This window comes from Staurois parvus, unplaced genomic scaffold (assembly GCF_062004578.1).
Source record: "Staurois parvus isolate SC_StPar_1 unplaced genomic scaffold, SC_StPar_1.0 ptg003677l, whole genome shotgun sequence".
NCBI lineage: Eukaryota > Metazoa > Chordata > Amphibia > Anura > Ranidae > Staurois > Staurois parvus.
Genome location: NW_028321473.1, coordinates 45,501 through 65,448, shown reverse-complemented (window position 1 = coordinate 65,448; position 19,948 = coordinate 45,501). Strand labels below are relative to the sequence as shown.

The 19,948-nt window shown below is 56.0% G+C and overlaps 1 protein-coding gene and 1 long non-coding RNA gene across 2 annotated transcripts; both read left to right on the top strand.

Annotated features, from left to right (window-relative positions):
- The first annotated feature begins 2,346 nt into the window (after positions 1–2,346).
- Positions 2,347–14,484, top strand: LOC149427532 (SMAD family member 6-like). Its single transcript, XM_089667929.1, has 5 exons — positions 2,347–2,410; positions 7,175–7,241; positions 8,526–8,995; positions 9,740–9,856; positions 10,969–14,484. Exons 3-5 carry the CDS (start codon positions 8,575–8,577, stop codon positions 11,502–11,504), a joined length of 1,074 nt encoding a protein of 357 aa, XP_089524055.1. The 5' UTR covers positions 2,347–2,410; positions 7,175–7,241; positions 8,526–8,574; the 3' UTR covers positions 11,505–14,484.
- A 1,116-nt stretch (positions 14,485–15,600) lies between these two features.
- On the top strand, positions 15,601–19,161 carry LOC149427531 (uncharacterized). Its single transcript, XR_016311260.1, has 2 exons — positions 15,601–16,068; positions 16,314–19,161. It is a non-coding gene; the product is annotated as an uncharacterized LOC149427531 (long non-coding RNA).
- The last annotated feature ends 787 nt before the right edge of the window (positions 19,162–19,948 follow it).

The window sequence follows — 19,948 nt, the reverse complement described above, 5'->3', positions numbered from 1 at the left end:
GGGGGCCACTACAGTCCATGCCGGGGGCCCCATACTTGGCGCAATGTGTGAGATGTGAACACGCCAGATCGGTGACATTTCCCGCAGAGCGTCGCATACTTCTGCTGGGTAATCAGAATGGTGCAGACAGACGGACGGACAAACAGACGCGCTCACACACTGATAATGGGAGCCGAGAACGACCCCCCCACCCTGATCCCCCCCCCACCCCGCAACCCCGCTCCAGCCAGTCTGACTGCAACTTCCTCCTCCCAGAGACCAGGATCTTATCTGCAGCCAGAGAGAGCACAGCCCCCCCCCCCCCCATATACAGAGCAACCATCTGCAGGCCTCCCTGGGGGTCAGTGGTGGAATAATCTGCAGAATATGGATCTGTCAGGAGGGGGAGGGGATGGAGCGATGTTCTGCAGATCTCTAGAGGGGTCCGTGGTGAGATAGTCTGCAGAATATGGATCTGTCAGGAGGGGGAGGGGAGGGAGCGATGTTCTGCAGATCTCTAGAGGGGTCAGTGGTGGAATAATCTGCAGAGTATCTCAATATGGATCTGTCAGGAGGGGGAGGGGACGGAGCGATGTTCTGCAGATCTCTAGAGGGGTCCGTGGTGAGATAGTCTGCAGAATATATCGATATGGATCTGTCAGGAGGGGGAGGGGACGGAGCGATGTTCTGCAGATCTCTAGAGGGGTCCGTGGTGAGATAGTCTGCAGAATATATCGATATGGATCTGTCAGGAGGGGGAGGGGATGTAGCGATGTTCTGCAGATCTCTAGAGGGGTCCGTGGTGAGATAGTCTGCAGAATATATCGATATGGATCTGTCAGGAGGGGGAGGGGATGTAGCGATGTTCTGCAGATCTCTAGAGGGGTCCGTGGTGAGATAGTCTGTAGAATATGGATCTGTCAGGAGGGGGAGGGGAGGGAGCGATGTTCTGCAGATCTCTAAAGAGGTCATTGGTGGAATAATCTGCAGAATATATCAATATGGATCTGTGGAGAGGGGCGGAGCCATGTATATGTATGTTTAGTGTTGATCTTATACAATGTTTCTTTTTTAACTTTATTGAAATGTAACAAACAGACGACGGTTCATCCCTGTGTGTGGCGGGGAGGCGCGATGTTCTGCAGTGCGTTGGGGTGTTGCACTCCCAGTCAGGACGATCGTTTTCTCTGAGTCCCGCGGTCCCCCGGGGGGGGGGGGGGTGATCACAGATCGATCTTCAGATGACGCTGGTCTGTGGCCCTCGCTGTGCGCCGTGGAGGGGCCCCTTAGGACGCCAGCAGTGGGGAGGCGGCCAGTTCAGGCGCCAGGCTGTCCCCTTATCTCCTGAGGAAGTCTGAGAGGGAAGGAAGTCCATACCAGGAATGGATGTAACCCCTTGTGAGCCGACCGAGACCGACCAACGCGTACACCGAGACCGTGCAACCATCGTCACACTGCGTCCAACATAGATCTCGGTATATGCATGGACTCTGCACAGTCCCACTTCTCCTGTCCCGGATGCCGGGTGTCATTCTCGGTATCTGTCCCCATTCAGTATGTATGGACTCTGCACAGTCCCACTTCTCCTGTCCTGGATGCCGGGTGTCATTCTCGGTATCTGTCCCCGTTCTGTATGTATGGACTCTGCACAGTCCCACTTCTCCTGTCCCGGATGCCGGGTGTCATTCTCGGTATCTGTCCCCATTCTGTATGTATGGACTCTGCACAGTCCCACTCCTCCTGTCCCGGATGCCGGGTGTCATTCTCGGTATCTCCTCCTATTCTGTATGTATGGACTCTGCACAGTCCCACTTCTCCTGTCCCGGATGCCGGGAGTCATTCTCGGTATCTCCTCCTATTCTGTATGTATGGACTCTGCACAGTCCCACTTCTCCTGTCCCGGATGCCGGGAGTCATTCTCGGTATCTGTCCCCGTTCTGTATGTATGGACTCTGCACAGTCCCACTTCTCCTGTCCCGGATGCCGGGTGTCATTCTCGGTATCTCCTCCTATTCTGTATGTATGGACTCTGCACAGTCCCACTTCTCCTGTCCCGGATGCCGGGTGTCATTCTTGGTATCTGTCCCCATTCTGTATGTATGGACTCTGCACAGTCCCACTTCTCCTGTCCTGGACGCCGGGTGTCATTCTCAGTATCTGTCCCCATTCTGTATGTATGGACTCTGCACAGTCCCACTTCTCCTGTCCTGGATGCCGGGTGTCATTCTCGGTACCTGTCCCTATTCTGTATGTATGGACTCTGCACAGTCCCACTTCTCCTGTCCCGGATGCCGGGTGTCATTCTCAGTATCTGGCGGTGGGCGGGGCGGGGGGAGGGACAGGAAGGCGAGGGTCTCGGTGGTTGGATGTAGCTCCGCACTCTCGGTCACAGGACGCTGGGAGTCGGGGGACGGAGGACGCGGTGCTGCTGGTAGGTGACGTCCTGCAGATTGGGGGGGTCAGTATGGGGAGATTTCGGGGTGCTGCATGAGAGGTGACATCAGGGGAAGGGGGGAGGGGGATTCTGCTTTTCTTTTATTGCTGTATATCTCTTACTGGCTGCAGACACCCCGACTTCTTCACTGTACCCCAATATTACATATAGATCTATACCGACCCCCATACACCCCTCTACTCCAGGACACCCCATTAATACTGACCCCTCTACTCTAGTGTACCCCGCTACTATATATATATACTTTCTCCGAGTATCCCTGCCCCCCCAATCCCATGAACTCCGGTGTACCCCACTTCATGAAACCCCTTTAGCTCCCATCAGATGTACCCCACTTCTATATATAACCCGTATCCTATGACCCCTCTATGCTGCAGGACTTTTATGTACCCCAATATTAGGTATACCCTGCACCCCATCTTACTGTATGCTGATGTACCCCACTATTTAACTTGTACCCTAATAACACCAATCCCTTTATCTCCCTGTACTCCAGTGTACCCCAATATTACATATAACCTGTACCCCAATAACAATGACCCCTCATTTCCCCTGTACTTAGATGTACCTCACTAGTCTTTGTAAGCTGTACCCCGATAATACCAAATACTGTACTCTGCTGTACCCCATTATATATAACCTGTACCCCAAAACACCAATCATCTACTCTGCTGTACCCCATTATTTATATAACCTGTACCCCAATAACACTAATTCTCTACTTTGCTGTACCCCATTATATATAACCTGTACCCCAAAAACACCAATCATCAACTCTGCTGTACCCCATTATGTATATAACCTGTACCCCAATAACACCGATCCTCTACTCTGCTGTACCCCATTATATATAACCTATACCCCAATAACACCAATCATCTACTCTGCTGTACCCCATTATTTATATAACCTGTACCCCAATAACACCAATTCTCTACTCTGCTGTACCCCATTATATATAACCTGTACCCCAAAACACCAATCCTCTACTCTGCTGTACCCCATTATATATAACCTGTACCCCAATAACACCAATCATCTACTCTGCTGTACCCCTTATATATAACCTGTACCCCTATAACATGAATCCTCTACTCTGCTGTACCCCATTATATATAACCTGTACCCCAATAACACCAATCATCTAGTCTGCTGTACCCCATTATTATGTATAACCTGTACCCCAATAACACCAAATACTCTGCTCTGATGTACCCCATTATTATATATACCTGTACCCCAATAACACTGACCCCTCATTAACCCTGTAGTCTGATGTACCCCAATAACACCAAATACTCTACTCTGCTGTACCCCATTATATATAAATTGTACCCCAATAACACCAAATCATCTGCTCTGATGTACCATATTATTATGTATAACCTGTACCCCAACAACACCAATCAGATACTCCGCTGTACCCCATTATATATAATCTGTACCCCAATAACACAGATCCATCAATTCCCCCATAGTCTGCTGTACCCCATTATTATATAGACCCTGTACCCCAATAATACCAATCCTCTGCTCTGCTGTACCCCATTATTATATATAACCTGTACCCCAATAACACAAACGCCTCCATTTCCTTGTACTCCAGTGCCCCCCGTTATTTTATATAAATGGTACCCCAATATTATAATATTCTATTCCCCATTAACACTCACCCCTCTGCACCCTGTACTCCGGTGTACCCCACTATAATATTTATTGCACCCCAATAACAGCGACCCCTCTATGATCCTATACTCCAGTGTCCCCCAATAACTGGGACATTCCCGTCTCTGTAAGTGATGCCACAGGTCTGATTCTGTCTATTGGGAGAATTGGGGGACCCTCTGCCTGGGAATTATTCGAGGGACCCCTCTGCCTGGGTATTATTCGAGGGGCCCCTCTGCCTGGGAATTATTCGAGGGGCCCCTCTGCCTGGGAATTATTCGAGGGGCCCCTCTGCCTGGGTATTATTCGAGGGGCCCCTCTGCCTGGGTATTATTCGGGGGGCCCCTCTGCCTGGGAATTATTCGAGGGGCCCCTCTGCCTGGGAATTATTCGGGGGGCTCCTCTGCCTGGGAATTAGTCGGGGGGCTCCTCTTCCTGGGAATTATTCGAGGGACCCCTCTGCCTGGGTATTATTCGGGGGGCCCCTCTGTCAGCTGATCGGGGTGATAGGAGTGAACGGGTAATGATCCCAAGAATACAGAGAATGACATTGGAAGTGAGTTTTGGGGTGCTGCACCCCCTTTTCTCACCCCCTCTTCTCACATTGCCGAACACACAGAACAATCTCGTCATTTCTGCCGTTTTATTCGTTCTTCCCATCTGTCAGATCATCTATAGAAATCTGCCCCGTCCCCTCCCCCGCAGATCAGAGACCGACCCCCTGTCCCCTCCCCCACAGATCAGAGATCGACCCCCGTCCCCTCCCCCGCAGATCAGAGACCGACCCCCTGTCCCCTCCCCCACAGATCAGAGATCGACCCCCGTCCCCTCCCCCACAGATCAGAGATCGACCCCCGTCCCCTCCCCCGCAGATCAGAGACCGACCCCTGTCCCCTCCCCCGCAGATCAGAGATCGACCCCCGTCCCCTCCCCCGCAGATCAGAGACCGACCCCTGTCCCCTCCCCCGCAGATCAGAGACCGACCCCCCCGTCCCCTCCCCCACAGATCAGAGATCGACCCCCGTCCCCTCCCCCGCAGATCAGAGACCGACCCCTGTCCCCTCCCCCGCAGATCAGAGACCGACCCCCCCGTCCCCTCCCCCACAGATCAGAGATCGACCCCCGTCCCCTCCCCCACAGATCAGAGATCGACCCCCGTCCCCTCCCCCGCAGATCAGAGATCGACCCCTGTCCCCTCCCCCACAGATCAGAGATCGACCCCCGTCCCCTCCCCCACAGATCAGAGACTGACCCCCCGTCCCCTCCCCCACAGATCAGAGATCGACCCCCGTCCCCTCCCCCGCAGATCAGAGACCGACCCCCGTCCCCTCCCCCGCAGATCAGAGACCGACCCCCGTCCCCTCCCCCGCAGATCAGAGATCGACCCCCGTCCCCTCCCCCGCAGATCAGAGACCGACCCCCGTCCCCTCACCCGCAGATCAGAGATCGACCCCCGTCCCCTCCCCCGCAGATCAGAGACCGAGCCCCGTCCCCTCCCCCGCAGATCAGAGACCGACCCCCGTCCCCTCCCCCGCAGATCAGAGATCGACCCCCTTCCCCTCCCCCGCAGATCAGAGATCGACCCCCGTCCCCTCCCCCGCAGATCAGAGATCGACCCCCGTCCCCTCCCCCGCAGATCAGAGACCGACCCCTGTCCCCTCCCCCGCAGATCAGAGACCGACCCCCCCGTCCCCTCCCCCACAGATCAGAGATCGACCCCCGTCCCCTCCCCCACAGATCAGAGATCGACCCCCGTCCCCTCCCCCGCAGATCAGAGATCGACCCCTGTCCCCTCCCCCACAGATCAGAGATCGACCCCCGTCCCCTCCCCCACAGATCAGAGACTGACCCCCCGTCCCCTCCCCCACAGATCAGAGATCGACCCCCGTCCCCTCCCCCGCAGATCAGAGACCGACCCCCGTCCCCTCCCCCGCAGATCAGAGACCGACCCCCGTCCCCTCCCCCGCAGATCAGAGATCGACCCCCGTCCCCTCCCCCGCAGATCAGAGACCGACCCCCGTCCCCTCACCCGCAGATCAGAGATCGACCCCCGTCCCCTCCCCCGCAGATCAGAGACCGAGCCCCGTCCCCTCCCCCGCAGATCAGAGACCGACCCCCGTCCCCTCCCCCGCAGATCAGAGATCGACCCCCTTCCCCTCCCCCGCAGATCAGAGATCGACCCCCGTCCCCTCCCCCGCAGATCAGAGATCGATCCCCGTCCCCTCCCCCGCAGATCAGAGATCGACCTCCGCCCCCTCCCCTGCAGATCAGAGATCGACCCCCCGTCCCCTCCCCCACAGATCAGAGATCGACCCCCCGTCCCCTCCCCTGCAGATCAGAGATCGACCCCCGTCCCCTCCCCCGCAGATCAGAGATCGACCCCCGTCCCCTCCCCCGCAGATCAGAGACCGACCCCCGTCCCCTCCCCCGCAGATCAGAGACCGACCCCCGTCCCCTCCCCCACAGATCAGAGATCGATCCCCGTCCCCTCCCCCGCAGATCAGAGATCCGTCCCCTCCCCCGCAGATCAGAGATCGATCCCCGTCCCCTCCCCCGCAGATCAGAGATCGACCCCCGTCCCCTCCCCCGCAGATCAGAGACCGACCCCCGTCCCCTCCCCCGCAGATCAGAGACCGACCCCCGTCCCCTCCCCCACAGATCAGAGATCGATCCCCGTCCCCTCCCCCGCAGATCAGAGATCCGTCCCCTCCCCCGCAGATCAGAGATCGATCCCCGTCCCCTCCCCCGCAGATCAGAGATCGACCCCCCGTCCCCTCCCCCGCACACACGGCAAAGGTCAATCAGAACTTCCCTCTTCTCATCCAAAGAGTGTTTAAGGGTCAACTGATGTCACCCGACATTCACATCAGAGGCACAACATTCACCCGACATTCACCCGACATTGTGGAATGGGGCTCATTTCTGCTCCTACACTTCAGTTTGGGGTGATATTCTCCATTTCATCCTAGCTCCGCCCACCTCAGAGTCTCACTCCTATCGCTGCAAGCAGCTAATAGGCTTCCTGTCCCCCATTCCAGGTCAGGTGACCCCTAACTGCCGCTTTTCCCATTGCAGGGCGTGGCGAGGGTTCCTGGAAGATGGCGGGATGGTCCAGCGGTCCGTATAACGCCTGACTGGCAAGGTAAGAGACGCCCCCAGAGGTGTAGCGCGGTACAATCACCCCTCCCCCGCTGTGTCCTGACTGGTGAGGTAAGTGTCCCGGGTGGGGTGCAGAGACGCCCCCAGAGGTGTAGCGCGGTACAATCACCCCTCCCCCGCTGTGTCCTGACTGGTGAGGTAAGTGTCCCGGGTGGGGTGCAGAGACGCCCCCAGTGGTGTAGCGCGGTACAATCACCCCTCCCCCGCTGTCTCCTGACTGGTGAGGTAAGTGTCCCGGGTGGGGTGCAGAGACGCCCCCAGAGGTGTAGCGCGGTACAATCACCCCTCCCCCGCTGTGTCCTGACTGGTGAGGTAAGTGTCCCGGGTGGGGTGCAGAGACGCCCCCAGAGGTGTAGCGCGGTACAATCACCCCTCCCCCGCTGTGTCCTGACTGGTGAGGTAAGTGTCCCGGGTGGGGTGCAGAGACGCCCCCAGAGGTGTAGCGCGGTACAATCACCCCTCCCCCGCTGTGTCCTGACTGGTGAGGTAAGTGTCCCGGGTGGGGTGCAGAGACGCCCCCAGAGGTGTAGCGCGGTACAATCACCCCTCCCCCGCTGTGTCCTGACTGGTGAGGTAAGTGTCCCGGGTGGGGTGCAGAGACGCCCCCAGAGGTGTAGCGCGGTACAATCACCCCTCCCCCGCTGTGTCCTGACTGGTGAGGTAAGTGTCCCGGGTGGGGTGCAGAGACGCCCCCAGAGGTGTAGCGCGGTACAATCACCCCTCCCCCGCTGTGTCCTGACTGGTGAGGTAAGTGTCCCGGGTGGGGTGCAGAGACGCCCCCAGTGGTGTAGCGCGGTACAATCACCCCTCCCCCGCTGTGTCCTGACTGGTGAGGTAAGTGTCCCGGGTGGGGTGCAGAGACGCCCCCAGAGGTGTAGCGCGGTACAATCACCCCTCCCCCGCTGTGTCCTGACTGGTGAGGTAAGTGTCCCGGGTGGGGTGCAGAGACGCCCCCAGAGGTGTAGCGCGGTACAATCACCCCTCCCCCGCTGTGTCCTGACTGGTGAGGTAAGTGTCCCGGGTGGGGTGCAGAGACGCCCCCAGAGGTGTAGCGCGGTACAATCACCCCTCCCCCGCTGTGTCCTGACTGGTGAGGTAAGTGTCCCGGGTGGGGTGCAGAGACGCCCCCAGAGGTGTAGCGCGGTACAATCACCCCTCCCCCGCTGTGTCCTGACTGGTGAGGTAAGTGTCCCGGGTGGGGTGCAGAGACGCCCCCAGTGGTGTAGCGCGGTACAATCACCCCTCCCCCGCTGTCTCCTCTCCGCAGGTTCTCGGTGCTGAGCGCCCGGGTTCTACCGTCTGACCGCCTTCGTCTTATGTTCCGTTCTCGCCGTTCTTTCTCCGCCTGGCAACTTTGGAGACATCGCCGCACCACGCCGAGCCGGGGTCCGGGGTCTGGGGGGCCCCCCAACCCCGAGGAGCTCCACCATGCCTTGCGACCCGCCGCCCTCCAACTCTTCAAGAAGCTGAAAGACGAGCAGCTGTGGCGGCTGGCGGAGGCGGTGGAGAGCGAAGGGCGCTGGGACTGCGGCTGCATCCGATTCCCGCTGGAGGTCAGGTCAGCCAAGCAAGCCTTCGCCCCCGCCGTCCTCCTCTGTAGGCTCTACCGCTGGCCGGATCTACGAAACCCCTCCGAGCTGAAGAGGCTCGTCCACTGCGAGAACTATCGGAGGAGGGGCACAGATGGGACCACCCTATGCTGCAACCCCTACCACTACAGCCGACTGGTGACACCAGGTACACCGAGACCGAGGCGCCAACATCTGCCAGTGAGGTCACCCCAAAAATGATACATGTGACACCCCGACCCCAGGAGCTGACAGTCTATGACACCCTGACCCCAGGAGCTGACAGTCTATGACACCCTGACCCCAGGAGCTGACAGTCTATGACACCCCGACCCCAGGAGCTGACAGTCTATGAGGCCCCGACCCCAGGAGCTGACAGTCTAATGACACCCTGACCCCAGGAGCTGACAGTCTATGAGACTCTGACCCCAGGAGCTGACAGTCTACGAGACCCCGACCTCAGGAGCTGACAGTCTACGAGACCCTGACCCCAGGAGCTGACAGTCTATGAGACTCTGACCCCAGGAGCTGACAGACTAATGACACCTTGACCCCAGGAGCTGACAGTCTATGAGGCCCCGACCCCAGGAGCTGACACTCTATGAGGCCCCGACCCCAGGAGCTGACACTCTATGAGGCCCCGACCCCAGGAGCTGACACTCTATGAGGCCCCGACCCCAGGAGCTGACAGTCTAGGAGACCCCGACCCCAGGAGCTGACAGTCTAGCACTGGACACACACTTGTCTCAGAATGGCCTCCAATGATGTTCTGTTTCCTTATTAGTAGATTATAGTTTGAACCAAAAATGTTAAAAACACAAAATCCCAGAAAGGCAGATATGGGGCCCCGTGTACTCCAGGGGCCCGACCTACAAATACCGACACAATCTAATCCCCGCCTTCATATTTACAGAATCCGCCACTGCATCGTCCTACAAGGCCAGAGACACCGTGCAACCCGCATCGTCCAATCCGCTTCACTCCATCACCAACCAGGAGACCACCTACTGCAATGTCCGCGGGATACATGGTGAGTGTCTGACCCCAGGAGCTGACAATCTATAATGAGACCCTGACCCCAGGAGCTGACAGTCTACGAGACCCCGACCCCAGGAGCTGACAGTCTACGAGACCCTGACCCCAGGAGCTGACAGTCTACAAGACCCTGACCCCAGGAGCTGACAGTCTATGAGACCCTGACCCCAGGAGCTGACAGTCTACAAGTTCCCGACCCCAGGAGCTGACAGTCTATGAGACCCTGACCCCAGGAGCTGACAGTCTACAAGACCCCGACCCCAGGAGCTGACAGTCTATGAGACCCTGACCCTAGGAGCTGACAGTCTATAATGAGACCCTGACCCCAGGAGCTGACAGTCTATAATGAGACCCTGACCCCAGGAGCTGACAGTCTAGGGGGGATAATGAGACCCCAATCCCAGGAGCTGACAGTCTATAATGAGACCCTGACCCCAGGAGCTGACAGTCTATAATGAGACCCTGACCCCAGGAGCTGACAGTCTAGGGGGGATAACGAGAAGCCTGACCCTAGGGAGACCCTGACCCCAGCAGCTGACAGTCTATAATGAGACCCTGACCCCAGGAGCTGACAGTCTACGAGACCCTGACCCCAGGAGCTGACAGTCTATAATGAGACCCTGACCCCAGGAGCTGACAGTCTATGAGACCCTGACCCCAGGAGCTGACAGTCTATGAGACCCCGACCCCAGGAGCTGACAGTCTATAATGAGACCCTGACCCCAGGAGCTGACAGTCTATAATGAGACCCTGACCCCAGGAGCTGACAGTCTATAATGAGACCCTGACCCTAGGAGCTGACAGTCTACGAGACCCTGACCCCAGGAGCTCACAGTCTATGAGACCCTGACCCCAGGAGCTGACAGTCTACGAGACCCTGACCCCAGGAGCTGACAGTCTATAATGAGACCCTGACCCCAGGAGCTGACAGTCTAGGGGGGGTAATGAGACCCTGACCCCAGGAGCTGACAGTCAACGAGACCCCGACCCCAGGAGCTGACAGTCTACGAGACCCTGACCCCAGGAGCTGACAGTCTGGTACATGGAGGTGGTGTCAGAGGTCTGCACGTTGGGTGACACCACAGTATGACGTTCTTCTCTCTGCAGACACGACGCTCTCCAGAGGTTCGCACAAAGATGGCCACTGGTGTAAGCTGGCCTACTGGGAGCACCGGACCCGCGTGGGGCGGCTCTACAATGTCACGGAACCCTCCATCCAGATCTTCCATGACCTTCCCAAAGGCAGCGGCTTCTGCCTGGGCTTCCTGGGCTCGGAGGCCCGCAGCGAGGCGGTGAGACGTACGAGGAAGAAGATCGGCCAAGGCCTGATCCTGAGCCATGAGCAGGAAGAGGTGTGGGTGTACAACCGCAGCGAACACCCCGTCTTCATCAACTCGCCCACCCTGGCCCCAGTGAACGCCCGCGGGCAGTCCGTACACAAGCTGCTCCCCGGGTATTCCATCAAAGTGTTCGACTCCCAGCAAGCGGAAAGAATCTCGAGGTGCTCTGTGCTGGGGGAGGGGCCCTGCGACCTTCACAGTGTCCGCATCAGCTTTGCCAAGGGCTGGGGCGGCTGCTACTCCCGACAGTTCATCACATCTTGTCCCTGTTGGCTGGAGATTCTTCTCAGCACCCCAAAATGAGGCGCCAGAGCTGGGGGGGGGCGTGGTCTGTGTGACACCAGAGGAGCTGTGGATACATGACCTGAGGGGTGTCACCAAAACCTGTCAAAAATGTCCAACCGACACCTCTATCCCACTGAAAGTTCCTCTATGATGACCCTCTTCTGGCCTTCATGATCTGCCTCCACCTGACAGATTTGCCACCAATGGGCTGAAGATTTCAATTTATTGCATGGAAACTGAACGTCCTCGGGGGCTTGGTGTGGATTCCGGAGGTCAAAAGACTTAAACTGGTCGGAAAGTGATGAAAGCTGGGAGATCGATGTGACCGTTCCGTACATGTGATTGTATGGCCAATGTCACCGGAAGGCTTTCTTATGGAGCCAACTCCACCACCTTGACCCTACATGACCTTCATCACCTCTGTTGTGTCTTTCTCATGGAGCTATCTCCACCATCTTGACCCTACATGACCTTCATCACCTCTGTTGTGTCTTTCTAATGGAGCTATCTCCACCATCTTGACCCTACATGACCTTCATCACCTCTGTTGTGTCTTTCTAATGGAGCTATCTCCACCATCTTGACCCTACATGACCTTCATCACCTCTGTTGTGTCTTTCTAATGGAGCTATCTCCACCATCTTGACCCTACATGACCTTCATCACCTCTGTTGTGTCTTTCTAATGGAACTATCTCCACCATCTTGACCCTACATGACCTTCATCACCTCTGTTGTGTCTTTCTCATGGAGCTATCTCCACCATCTTGACCCTACATGACCATCATCACGTCTGTTGTGTCTTTCTCATGGAGCTATCTCCACCATCTTGACCCTACATGACCATCATCACCTCTGTTGTGTCTTTCTAATGGAACTATCTCCACCATCTTGACCCTACATGACCTTCATCACCTCTGTTGTGTCTTTCTCATGGAGCTATCTCCACCATCTTGACCCTACATGACCATTATCACCTCTGTTGTGTCTTTCTCATGGAGCTATCTCCACCATCTTGACCCTACACGACCTTCATCACCTCTGTTGTGTCTTTCTCATGGAGCCATCTCCACCATCTTGACCCTACATGACCTTCATCACCTCTGTTGTGTCTTTCTCATGGGGCTATCTCCACCATCTTGACCCTACATGACCATCATCACGTCTGTTGTGTCTTTCTCATGGAGCCAACTCCACCATCTTAACCCTACATGACCTTCATCACCTCTGTTGTGTCTTTCTCATGGAGCCAACTCCACCATCTTAACCCTACCTGACCTTCATCACCTCTGTTGTGTCTTTCTCATGGGGCTATCTCCACCATCTTGACCCTACATGACCTTCATCACCTCTGTTGTGTCTTTCTCATGGAGCCAATTCCACCATCTTAACCCTACATGACCATCATCATCTCTGTTGTGTCTTCCTCATGGAGCTATCTCCACCATCTTAACCCTACACGACCTTCATCACCTCTGTTGTGTCTTTCTCATGGAGACAACTTCCCCATCCCAACCTTTCTTGACCCCCATCACCTTTGTTGTGCCTTTTTCATGGAGCCAACTCTGTATCACCTCCATAATCTCTGTTGTGCTTTCATATTGAAAGGACTCCACTATCACAACTATAGAAAACCTTCATCACCTCTGTTGTGCCTTACATCTTGAACCGGTTCCACCATCCCAATCGTACATGACCTCAGTCAGCTTTGTTGTACCTTCCAGATGGAACAGGCTCCACCATCCCAGTCCTACATGACCTCAGTCAGCTCTGTTGTACCTTCCAGATGGAACTGGCTCCACCATCCCAATCCTACATGACCTCAGTCAGCTCTGTTGTACCTTCCAGATGTAACTGGCTCTACCATCCTGGTCCTACAAGACCTCCGGGACCCCTGCTTCCAGCTTACCATAGCATCCTCAGAAACACTCTGGAGACAGTTCCTTCTCTAGTAACTCAACAGTCTCCTACAGCTCGGTAAAATCTGGACTCCATCACTCCCCACAACCTGGATCTGCTTGTGAGATTACTCGATGAGATTGGGCTCCATCTTTCTACTGCTACCCTTGGCAGTACCTCCTCCAATGTTGGGAATATTCTAGATACCAACACAATATGTAGAGTATCTCTGTCATCTGTGGAACGTCTCGACCAACATTAATGGTTCGGTAGGAGGGAACACTCAGGAGGTACTGAGGTCCTGTGTCTGCAGGCCACCATTATTCTCTAGGAGACCCCAGGAACATCTCATTATGGAGCTCCTAGACATATACTGGGCACACCTCCATCTGCAGTCATCCAGAAGGACCACCAAGATCATCGTCTTCATTCACGTCCTTCTCCATCGCTGATCAGCGTAACCCTCCGTTACAGATATGGTGCCAAAAAAAGGTATAAAAATGTAAAACTTGAAAACCAAATTCCTCATCTGAAGAAACGTCTCCAATTCCCTACAGAAGGTTACGCCTCAGCTAGAGGGGACACCATTATCGGAGGATTTGTTATTTACAAATCGGTGGAATTGGCCGAGTGTGGTTCGAAAACAGATTTTGTCGCCTTTGTGGAAGTTTGGGAAAAAGGAGGCAAGAAATGGCTCCGGAAATCCGGGTGAAGCTGCCAGACCACCTTGGGCTCAGCTTCTCTCTGCTGAGGATGTCCATGGTGGAGCTCTGCCGCCATCTGCTGAGCATTTGTGTAACAGCATCACCTGATGGGTATAGAATTGTAGCTTCACTCCCTACTGCAAATGGGGAGGGAGGGAAGACCACCATAGTAGGGGGTCAGAGAGGTAGTACCAGGATAGTGGGGGGTCAGGAGGGAAGACCACCATAGTAGAGGGTCAGAGAGGTAGTACCAGGATAGTGGGGGGTCAGGAGGGAAGATCACCATAGTAGAGGGTCAGAGAGGTAGTACCAGGATAGTGGGGGGTCAGGAGGGAAGACCACCATAGTCGGGGTTCAGGGAGGGAAGACCACCATAGTGGGGGGTCAGTGAGGGAAGGCCACCATAGTGGGGGGTCAGGGGGAAGACCACCATAGTGGGGGGTCAGGGGGAAGACCACCATAGTGGGGGGTCAGTGAGGGAAGACCACCATAGTGGAGGGTCAGGGGGAAGACCACCATAGTGGGAGGTCAGGGAGGGAAGGCCACCATAGTGGGAGGTCAGGGAGGGAAGGCCACCATAGTGAGGGGTTGGGGGGGGGGGAAGGCCACCATAGTAGGGGCTCGGAGAGGTAATAACAGGATAGTGGGAGGTCAGAGAGGGAAGACCACCATAGTGGGGGGTCAGGGGGGAAGACCACCATAGTGGGGGGTCAGACAGGTAATACCAGGATAGTGGGAGGTCAGAGAGGGAAGGCCACCGTAGTAGGGGGTTAGGGGGGGATGGCCAGTGTAGTAGGGGGATAGGGAGGTAATACCAGGATAGTGGGGGTCAGGGAAGGAAGACCACCATAGTGGGGGTCAGGGAGGGAAGACTACCATAGTGGGGGTCAGGGAGGGAAGGCCACCATAGTGGGGGGTCATGGAGGGAAGACTACCATAGTGGGGGGTCAGGGGGAAGATCACCATAGTGAGAGGTCAGGGAGGGAAGACTACTATAATGGGGCATCAGGGAGGGAAGACCACCATAGTGGCGGGTCGGGGGAAGACCACCATAGTGGGAGGTCAGGGAGGGAAGGCCACCATAGTGGGGGGTCAGCGAGCAAAGGCCACCAAAGTGGGGGCCTCAGGGAGGGAATACCAGGATGGGGGGGTCAGGGAGGGAAGGCCACCAAAGTGGGGGCCTCAGGGAGGGAATACCAGGATGGGGGGGTCAGGGAGGGAAGACCACCATAGTGGGGGGTCAGTGAGGGAAGACCACCATAGTGGGGGGTCAGGGGGAAGACCACCATAGTGGGAGGTCAGGGAGGGAAGTCCACCATAGTGGGGGGTCGGGTGGAAGGCCACCTTAGAGGGGGCTCAGGGAGGTAATACCAGGATGGGGGGGGGGGGGTCAGGGAGGGAAGACTACCATAGTGGGGAGTCAGGGAGGGAAGACCACCATAGTGAGAGGTCAGGGGGGGAATATCAGGTCAGGGAGGGAAGACCAGGATGGAGGGGGTCAGGGAGGGAATGGTGATGATGGGAGGTGTAGGTCCCGGTCTGTACTGGTGATGATGGGAGGCGTAGGTCCCGGTCTGTACTGGGGATGATGGGAGGTGTAGGTCCCGGTCTGTACTGGGGATGATGGGAGGTGTAGGTCCCGGTCTGTACTGGTGATGATGGGAGGTGTAGGTCCCGGTCTGTACTGGTGATGATGGGAGGCGTAGGTCCCGGTCTGTACTGGGGATGATGGGAGGTGTAGGTCCCGGTCTGTACTGGGGATGATGGGAGGCGTAGGTCCCGGTCTGTACTGGTGATGATGGGAGGTGTAGGTCCCGGTCTGTACTGGGGATGATGGGAGGTGTAGGTCCCGGTCTGTACTGGGGATGATGGGAGGTGTAGGTCCCGGTCTGTACTGGGGATGATGGGAGGTGTAGGTCCCGGTCTGTACTGGGGATGATGGGAGGTGTAGGTCCCGGTCTGTACTGGTGATGATGGGAGGTGTAGGTCCCGGTCTGTACTGGTGATGATGGGAGGCGTAGGTCCCGGTCTGTACTGGGGATGATGGGAGGTGTAGGTCCCGGTCTGTACTGGGGATGATGGGAGGCGTAGGTCCCGGTCTGTACTGGTGATGATGGGAGGCGTAGGTCCCGGTCTGTACTGGTGATGATTGGTGGTGCAGGTCCCGGTCTGTACTGGGGATGATGGGAGGCGTAGGTCCCAGTCTGTACTGGTGATGATGGGAGGTTTAAGTCGCGGTCTGTACTGGTGATGATGGGAGGTGTAGGTCCCGGTCTGTACTGGGGATGATGGGAGGCGTAGGTCCCGGTCTGTACTGGTGATGATGGGAGGTGTAGGTCCCGGTCTGTACTGGTGATGATGGGAGGTTTAAGTCGCGGTCTGTACTGGTGATGATGGGAGGTGTAGGTCCCGGTCTGTACTGGGGATGATGGGAGGTGTAGGTCCCGGTCTGTACTGGTGATGATGGGAGGTTTAAGTCGCGGTCTGTACTGGTGATGATGGGAGGTGTAGGTCCCGGTCTGTACTGGGGATGATGGGAGGTGCAGGTCCCGGTCTGTACTGGGGATGATGGGAGGCGTAGGTCCCAGTCTGTATTGGTGATGATGGGAGGTGTAGGTCCCGGTCTGTACTGGTGATGATTGGAGGTGTAGGTCCCGGTCTGTACTGGGGATGATGGGAGGTGTAGGTCCGGGTCTGTACTGGTGATGATGGGAGGTGTAGGTCCCGGTCTGTACTGGTGATGATGGGAGGTGTAGGTCCCGGTCTGTACTGGTGATGATGGGAGGTGTAGGTCCCGGTCTGTACTGGTGATGATGGGAGGTGTAGGTCCCGGTCTGTACTGGTGATGATGGGAGGTGTAGGTCCCGGTCTGTACTGGTGATGATGGGAGGTGTAGGTCCCGGTCTGTACTGGTGATGATGGGAGTTGTAGGTCCCGGTCTGTACTGGTGATGATTGGAGGAGTAGGTCCCGGTCTGTACTGGTGATGATGGGAGGTGTAGGTCCCAGTCTGTATTGGTGATGATGGGAGGTGTAGGTCCCGGTCTGTACTGGTGATGATTGGAGGTGTAGGTCCTGGTCTGTACTGGTGATGATGGGAGGCGTAGGTCCCGGTCTGTACTGGGGATGATGGGAGGCGTAGGTCCCGGTCTGTACTGGGGATGATGGGAGGCGTAGGTCCCGGTCTGTACTGGTGATGATGGGAGGTGTAGGTCCCGGTCTGTACTGGGGATGATGGGAGGCGTAGGTCCCGGTCTGTACTGGTGATGATGGGAGGTGTAGGTCCCGGTCTGTACTGGGGATGATGGGAGGTGTAGGTCCCGGTCTGTACTGGTGATGATGGGAGGTGTAGGTCCCGGTCTGTACTGGGGATGATGGGAGGTGTAGGTCCTGGTCTGTACTGGTGATGATGGGAGGTGTAGGTCCCGGTCTGTACTGGTGATGATGGGAGGTTTAAGTCGCGGTCTGTACTGGTGATGATGGGAGGTTTAAGTCGCGGTCTGTACTGGTGATGATGGTAGGTGTAGGTCCCGGTCTGTACTGGTGATGATGGGAGGTTTAAGTCGCGGTCTGTACTGGTGATGATGGGAGGTTTAAGTCGCGGTCTGTACTGGTGATGATGGGAGGTGTAGGTCCCGGTCTGTACTGGGGATGATGGGAGGTGTAGGTCCCGGTCTGTACTGGTGATGATGGGAGGTGTAGGTCCCGGTCTGTACTGGTGATGATGGGAGGTGAAGGTCCCGGTCTGTACTGGTGATGATTGGAGGTGTAGGTCCCGGTCTGTACTAGGGATGATGGGAGGTGTAGGTCCCGGTCTGTACTGGTGATGATGGGAGGTGTAGGTCCCGGTCTGTACTGGTGATGATGGGAGGTGTAGGTCCCGGTTTGTACTGGTGATGATGGGAGGTGTAGGTCCCAGTCTGTATTGGTGATGATGGGAGGTGTAGGTCCCAGTCTGTACTGGTGATGATGGGAGGTGTAGGTCCCGGTCTGTACTGGGGATGATGGGAGGTGTAGGTCCCGGTCTGTACTGGGGATGATGGGAGGTGTAGGTCCCGGTCTGTACTGGGGATGATGGGAGGTGTAGGCCCCGGTCTGTACTGGGGATGATGGGAGGTGTAGGTCCCAGTCTGTATTGGTGATGATGGGAGCTGTAAGTCCCGGTCTCTACTGGTGATGATGGGAGGTGTAGGTCCCGGTCTGTACTGGTGATGATGGGAGGTGTAGGTCCCGGTCTGTACTGGGGATGATGGGAGGTGTAGGTCCCGGTCTGTACTGGTGATGATGGGAGGTGTAGGTCCTGGTCTGTACTGGGGATGATGGGAGCTGTAGGTTCCGGGGGGACTCCGTAACTATCAGAGTACCTGTGGGCGGTATAGACGGGGGGGTTCTACAATGTAGGATAGGAATCCAAGTTTCCCTTTAGAACCAGAGGCTGAGGTCGGCGGTTGTCAGCGATTGTCGGTGGTTGTCGGTGGTTGTCAGCCGTTGTCGGTGGCGGTTGTTGGCGGTTGTCAGCGGTTGTCGGTGGCGGTGGGATTCGAAGGGGTTGCGTCACCGGAACACAATAGAGGCTCCATTTTGTGATGTGGCCTCCTGGGAGTCACTCCGGCACCGTTCCGGAGTCATACTCATTTCTGGTCACTAGGTGGCGGAGTGGAGCCATCAAGTGTCCCTATATACAGGGATATAGTATATGGGGGGGGGGGAGGGGTATATCCGTATTATTAGACTTTTATTATTATTTATATCATTTGATGGGGAAGTAATATATAATCTGATTATAAATGACATCACAATGTCCCCCAATGGCGGCAGGAATATTTATCGTCACCTCCTGTCTGCTCGCCGCCTGTGTCCGGGTCATGTGACCCCTATAACTCGTATGAACGGCGCTCGCAGTTATTTGTGATTCATTTCTAATCCTTTTTATTGATTTTGTATCGTTTTGTAACCTAAAGTTGTGTTTTGTTGCAGAAATCGCAGCGCGGCGTCTGGGGTCATGTGACCTCCCATGTGACCTCCCATGTGGCGCTACGTAGGCTGACATTTCTAATAAATTATTATACTCTGATCGCGTGTGTGTGATTCCTGGGGGGGGGGGCTAATGAAACAAAAATGGCGCTGCGAGCTGTCCTCTGACTCCTCCCCCTTTCCGTGGATGAACGTTTTTATTTGGGGATCCAATCCGGACCCCCCCCCCATCCCCCATTATTGTTGATGATTAGTTATGATCCGGTGTGAGGGATGTGGACCACAGGAGCTTACAATCTAAAACAAGTGTTTTGGTGAATGGAGGGGGGAGGGGGAGCACAACTGTATACAGCCAGAGGCGGCCATAGGAAGACTCAGGACCTCAGATGGGCTCTTGTTTGAAGGGGCCCCAAAACTGCTATGGGCCCCCCATAGACAATCCCTCATGGGGGGCATTATAAATACCTGATACCCTCACGGGGGCATTATAAATACCAGATACCCTCATGGGGGGCATTATAAATACCGGATACCCTCACGGGGGCATTATAAATACCAGATACCCTCATGGGGGGCATTATAAATACCTGATACCCTCATGGGGGGCATTATAAATACCTGATACCCTCATGGGGGGCATTATAAATACCAGATACCCTCATGGGGGGGGGCATTATAAATACCGGATACCCTCACGGGGGGCATTATAAATACCAGATACCCTCATGGGGGGGATTATAAATACCAGATACCCTCATGGGGGGCATTATAAATACCAGATACCCTCATGGGGGGCATTATAAATACCAGATACCCTCATGGGGGGCATTATAAATACCAGATACCCTCATGGGGGGCATTATAAATACCAGATACCCTCATGGGGG